A 6,000-nucleotide genomic window follows, 5' to 3' on the forward strand; every position below is an offset into this window, starting at 1 on the left:
TTTCTATCTACATCATTCACTAGATGATTTCATCAAGGCATGGGATTTTAAAATTCACATTAGTTCAGTTCAGTTGCTCAGTCATGTCCAATTCTTTGCAACCCCATGAATTGCAGCATGCCAGCCTCCTTGTCCATCACCAACTCCCGGAGTTCACTGAAATTCATGTCCATCGAGTCAGTGATGCCATCCAGCCATTTCATCCTCTGTTGCCCCCTTTCCTCCTGCCCCCAATCCCTCCCAGCCTCAGAGTATTTTCCAATGAGTCAACTCTTCGCATGAGGTGGCCAAAGTACTGGAGTTTCAGCTTTAGCATCATTCCTTCCAAAGAACACTCAGGACCGATCTCCTTTAGGATAGACTGTTTGGATCTCCTTGCAGTCGAAGGGACCCTCAGGAGTCTTCCCCAACACCACAGCTCAAAAGCATCAATTCTTTGGTGCTCAGCTTTCTTCACAGTCCAACTCTCACATACATGACCATTGGAAAAACCATAGCCTTGACTAGATGGACCTTTGTTAGCAAACTAATGTCTCTGCTCTTGAATATGCTATCTAGGTTAGTAATAACTTTTCTTCCAAGGGGGAAGCGTGTTTTAATTTCATGGCTGCAGTCACCATCTGCAGTGATTTTGGAGCCCCAAAAAATAAAGTCTGACACTGTTTCCCCATCTATTTCCCATGAAGTGATGGGACCAGATACTGTGTTTTTCATTTTCTGAATGTTGAGCTTTAAGCCAACATTTTCACTCTCCTCTTTCAGTTTCATCAAGAGGCTTTTTAGTTCCTCTTCACTTTCTGCCATAAGGATGGTGTCATCTGCATATCTGAGGTGATTGATATTTCTCCCGGCAATCTTGATTCCAGCTTGTGCTTCTTCCAGCCCAGCGTTTCTGATGATGTACTCTGCATAGAAGTTAAATAAGCAGGGTGACAATATACAGCCTTGACGTGCTCCTTTTCCTATTTGGAACTAGTCTGTTGTTCCATGTCCAGTTCTAACTGTTGCTTCCTGACCTGCATATAGACAGCCAAATGTTAGATTTGGGGTCTTTAAGCATCTTAATTGAGCTTCAAACCCCTATTAGCTGCTTTTTAAGCATCTATACGTAGATGTCTCATAGCATCAGCCTCCATTTTTTTTCTTTTTCCCCAATTCACATCCAATTCATCAGTAAGTTATACTTCTCTACCTACAAAATATTTCTCAAATGTAACTGCTCTAAGCCCACTTCAAATTATCAATTTCCCATAAAACTATAATATCCTCCTGATTAATTTCCCAGCTACCATTCTGACACCCATTCTGTACTTGACCCACATTCCATCTAGACAAAGAGATCATCAAAGGAAATCTGATCACCCTATTTCCCTGTTTGAACTAAAAGAACTTTACCAGAACCTGGGGGAATTTTCATGTTCCAAAACCTGACTCAGGTCGTAATTATCTCCTTTCTGCTCACTCGGCACCTGCCACTTGACTTTCTTGTCAGTCTTAAGTCTGCCAGCCAGTTCTTGTCACTACAACGCTGCTATTGCTGTTTCTATTATCACAATTGTCCTCAGAGTTCTCTAGCCACTAGGAGTTTCAAAAGCTTCCTGTCCCTTCAGATGTTACTTCCTTACATAGGTCTTTCCTAATCATCCTGTGTAAAACTTGTTACTCTTCCCTATCTCACTGACCTTTTTTCCATCGAATTTATCATCAGTAGAAATTATACTCATGAATCATCGATCTCATTTCTAAATTCTCTCTCACTCTCACTGAAATTTAGACTCCATAATGGTTAGGTCAGTCCTATGCTTGTTAATGATTTTATCCCCAGATTCTAGGATGGAGCTTCATAAATTGAAAAGTATTTGATAAATTCTTGGTGACTAAATGAACCTTTACTATAAATTTTCCCAGTTATCTGATCCAAGGTGAATTAAGTGTTCAGGAAGAAGCCTTTGAAAAGACAAAGTAAAAACTTCCAATTTTTCTTGGTTTGCTGCATTTCTCTATACAGAGCTAATTCTATTAACTATTCTCATTTATGATATAATACTGGAAATCAAGTACACATTTTAAAAAATTCACAGGAAGTAACCAAATGCAAAGAAGCCTTATTGAGAAACACAACTCTCTATTATTTGTTCAAAAATAGGATAAGAGAATTTGAGTATATAATTGACCTTTGTTAGAATTCTTGCCTTCTCCATCAAAATGGATATTCTACTCCTACATTATTGCATATTACTGTGTGTGTATTAAGTCACTTCAGCCATGTCTGACTCCTTACCACCCTATAAGCTGTAGCCCACCAGGCTCCTCTGTCCATGGGATTCTACAAGCAAGAATACTGGAGAGGTTTGCCGTTTCCTCCTCTAGAGTATCTTCCCAACCCAGGGATTGAACCTGTGTGTCTTATATCTCCTGCATAGAAAACTACCAATTATGATATGGGACACTATTTAAATCATTCACTATTTTTAATATTTATCTAGAATTTAGACTGGTTCTGGATACTTGTATCTAGTAGTTCATTTATTAACTTATTAAATCTTAACTACTTGACCGATCTTGAGTTATTTTTTGTAAAACACTAGCACATTCTGTCTAACAAGGCATTGTGTCTATACAATAATTCCCCTTATGGAAGAAAATATTTCTAATATCTGAAAGTGTATATAGAGGCCTTCTATCCAGAGATTCTCTTTATATCTCTGTATCTATCCCCCAAAAAATGTCTTAGTGATTATAAGTAAGCTTCTCAAAGAAGACCCTGATACTTTCCATGTATGCTTAAATGAAAAGTTGATACTTTGTAAAATTATTACCACCATCTGGATTTCCCATGGTTTGATGATAAGTGGAATAGTCCCCCTTGGCAAGAAAGAAATTGGTTTCTATTTGGGGAAAGTCAAAGGACTGACCTCCATTAGGGGGTGTGTGTCAGTGTCCGTCCTCTATGTATCCACAATTATTCCTCATCTGTGAATCAGCCTCTTGAGGCAATGCAAAAGCATCAAGTAGTTTAAAAGAAAATTGGTTCATTATTTCTATGACAAAGTTATTTTCTCACTGAAGAATTCTGTGTAGTTTAGGTCAATAAGCTCTTATTTGAAAAAGTTCTGTGTAACAAGAACTGGGTTAAGTGGTATGAAATAAATCAAATAAGATATACCCCCTGCTTTTAAGGAACTTAAAATCTAGAAAGTAGTGTGAGACATGCAAACATGTAGATTTAGTACAATATGATAATTTATAAGATTCATAAGATAGAATAGATTACCATACATTTTTTTTTAAGCCAGATCTCTGTAGAGCCTTGGAATAACATAATGAAGACCAGTAGCGATCTAGCTAACAGTGACTTGAGAGATTTACTATCTTTGTGAAGCCATCCAGTAGCAGAAAAAAGAGCTATATCAAACTCTCCTAGAGAGGAAATCATTTATAAAAATTTTGCAGATGAGCCCCTGACAATATGTATTTCTAGTATTTCCTCACAGATTATTTTGAAATGATTATTTTTAACAAATACTATTTATTAAGATGGGCATAAAGGATTTTTGTTGTTGTTATTGCAAAGATTGCTTGTCACAATGGGCATAGAAACAAGTGGAAACATTGATATAATTGCTTTTTCAGAGCATGGGAATTGGTATAATTGAAGTTTTTATCTTCCTTTTGCTAACTCTTGACATGGAATGTCTATAGCATCATCAGGTTTCACAGCTCCCAAATCCTTCTGGCCTTGAGGGTGTTATGGAGAATTGGTAAGGCACAGAATGGTGACAGAAAGAGAACTTATACTTTACAACACGTGTGTGTGTGTGTGTGTGTGTGTGTGTGTGTAATGGATCACTTTATACAGATGTGATGTATACCAGTAGATGTATAACTTCTCTATCAGTTGTAAATACTTCTTAGTTAAATACAATTTAAAACATTAGTAAAATGGAGTTCACATGAAGATAATCAGGTTCAAATGTAGCACCTGACTCATTTATTGTGGATGTTACTAGCCTGTCCTTTCCCCGTGGGTTGTATCATATACTTTGGGTACAAGTACACTCAAACTATTTGGGAATAAATAATGTCTTTTAAAATATGTTGACATAGTTGTAAAACAAAACCTGCATTATCAAGTAGATTATGATATATTCAGAGTGAAAAGAAATGTTGAGGTTTCCATTTGAAAATGGGATTTAATCTATTTTAAAATTACAGGACATAATCTTGTGACACTTTTGTTTTTGGTTAATGTTTTTTATATTTAGTAGCAACATCAAGTTCACTTTAAATTGTCATTAATACATTATAAAAATCATGTTACTTAACACTTGGAGCAGGTTCAGTATTTACATTAAAAGACAGACTGTGGCTTGAAAGTGTTCTGAGGTTGAATGTCATCTTTGCCTCTCAGTTTATATTCTCTGGGCTTGAGCTTTCTTAGTTATGAGTTTGGATATATATAGATTTTAATCTAAAATAATGAAATGAATATGTAAAATAATCATAGAACCCTCAGAATAAATACTATTTATTTATTTTTTGCACTCAAGTGGTTTGCTTTACTTGTTACACAAGAGATTTAAACTTTTTAAATGTATTTGTATTTTTATTCCAAGTGTTTTTCTAATTTTATTTAATCTATAAATCTTGAATGTGAGTAAAACTGGCATGAAAATATAATATAATAAAAAAGTATTTGCTTCAAACTTCAGGGAATGCCAATTAATACCAATACTGTATCTTTGTTCATAAGTTTCTTAGTTATTATTTTCCTCATGGAGATAGTGTATAAAACATCCTGACTTAAAATAACATACAGATCTGGTTTAAAATTTCTGATATAGCTACTTTTAAATTGGTATAGAGCTACTTCCTTTGTGTGTGATCTTGGTTGTTTGCTTTTTTTCTTTGTTTTTCCTTGTCTTTCTGAACTTCAGTTTCTCATCTGTGACATATGTCCAATACATAGAGTATAGGTCATTATGAAGATTTAATAAAATCATATTTATAATTGCTACCCATATCTTGGTAATGATAGGTATTCAATTGCATATTTTCATTACTTAAACTATTATTTAGAAAACCAGCAGTATAAAATCACAACTTAAATAATTTATGTATTAACATATAAATATTATATGTGTGTGTGTGTGTGTATATATATATATGTATATACCACCATACAGATTGACTATTCTAAAAGAAATAGAAGAGGGTCTTGTTGTTCTATTATAGAGATATGCATTGAAAACAGAAATATGGACAAAGATAAATAATAAGTTTATAATACATAAGTTAGTTTAGTTAAATGTAGACCATTTCTGTTGCCTCCATGTACTCAGCCATCCTTGCATGGATCCAAACATCAATCATTCACACAACAATTTTTTGGAAGACTATCCCACTTGAAATTGCAACTAAGTAAAATACACTAGTCTCTATATTCTGATCACAGAATATATTCAATAAGGCCACTTTTTGGAGTCAATTATATCCCTTTCCTGAATTTACTTCAGATTTCCCATTACAGCCTGTCTTGTGCTCATCTTTAATGTTGTTACTTGTCTGCTGGGATCAGCTCTTGTGCCTTCAATGCTTTTGGCAAATAACACCTGGAAAGCCACATCAGCTTTGAGAACTCTCAGATGGGATAGACAAAGGCTAGCCCTTGCATCTGTCCTGTAGGTGGCCACTAGGCTGTTCATTTTGATTCCATTTCCTTGAAAGTAGAGTCTGGGTTGCTAGCTCAGTACTAGCAGAGTGTACCAGGGGTCGTATGGGCTGCATGCTGTTGGCTGCTGCCAAAATGGCGATGAAGAATGGCAGGACCACAAGCAGCAGCTTCTTTTGCCACGCTTTCCCTGATTGACTTCAGGTTTTGGCTCATACTAGAATTGACTTTCGGTCTTCACCAGCTCATTAGTTCCTTTCGTAGAGGGGCAGAGCCTTGGAATCCCCTTTCCCGATGTTTTTGATGATGTCACATTCCTGAGTTTTCTT

At 35.7% G+C, this 6,000-nt stretch overlaps 1 protein-coding gene across 1 annotated transcript in view; it reads right to left on the reverse strand.

Annotated features, from left to right (window-relative positions):
* Positions 1-5,705, reverse strand: part of LOC128052669 (uncharacterized) — a gene marked incomplete at its 3' end in the record, with an annotated part of 29,715 nt that extends 24,010 nt beyond the window's left edge. Inside the window, exon 1 of the mRNA XM_052645240.1 lies at positions 5,512-5,705. Coding sequence (XP_052501200.1) covers positions 5,512-5,705 — 194 coding nt within the window. The remainder of the gene's footprint in view (positions 1-5,511) is intronic.
* Between the last annotated feature and the right edge of the window lie 295 nt (positions 5,706-6,000).

Source organism: Budorcas taxicolor, chromosome 8, assembly GCF_023091745.1.
Source record: "Budorcas taxicolor isolate Tak-1 chromosome 8, Takin1.1, whole genome shotgun sequence".
NCBI lineage: Eukaryota > Metazoa > Chordata > Mammalia > Artiodactyla > Bovidae > Budorcas > Budorcas taxicolor.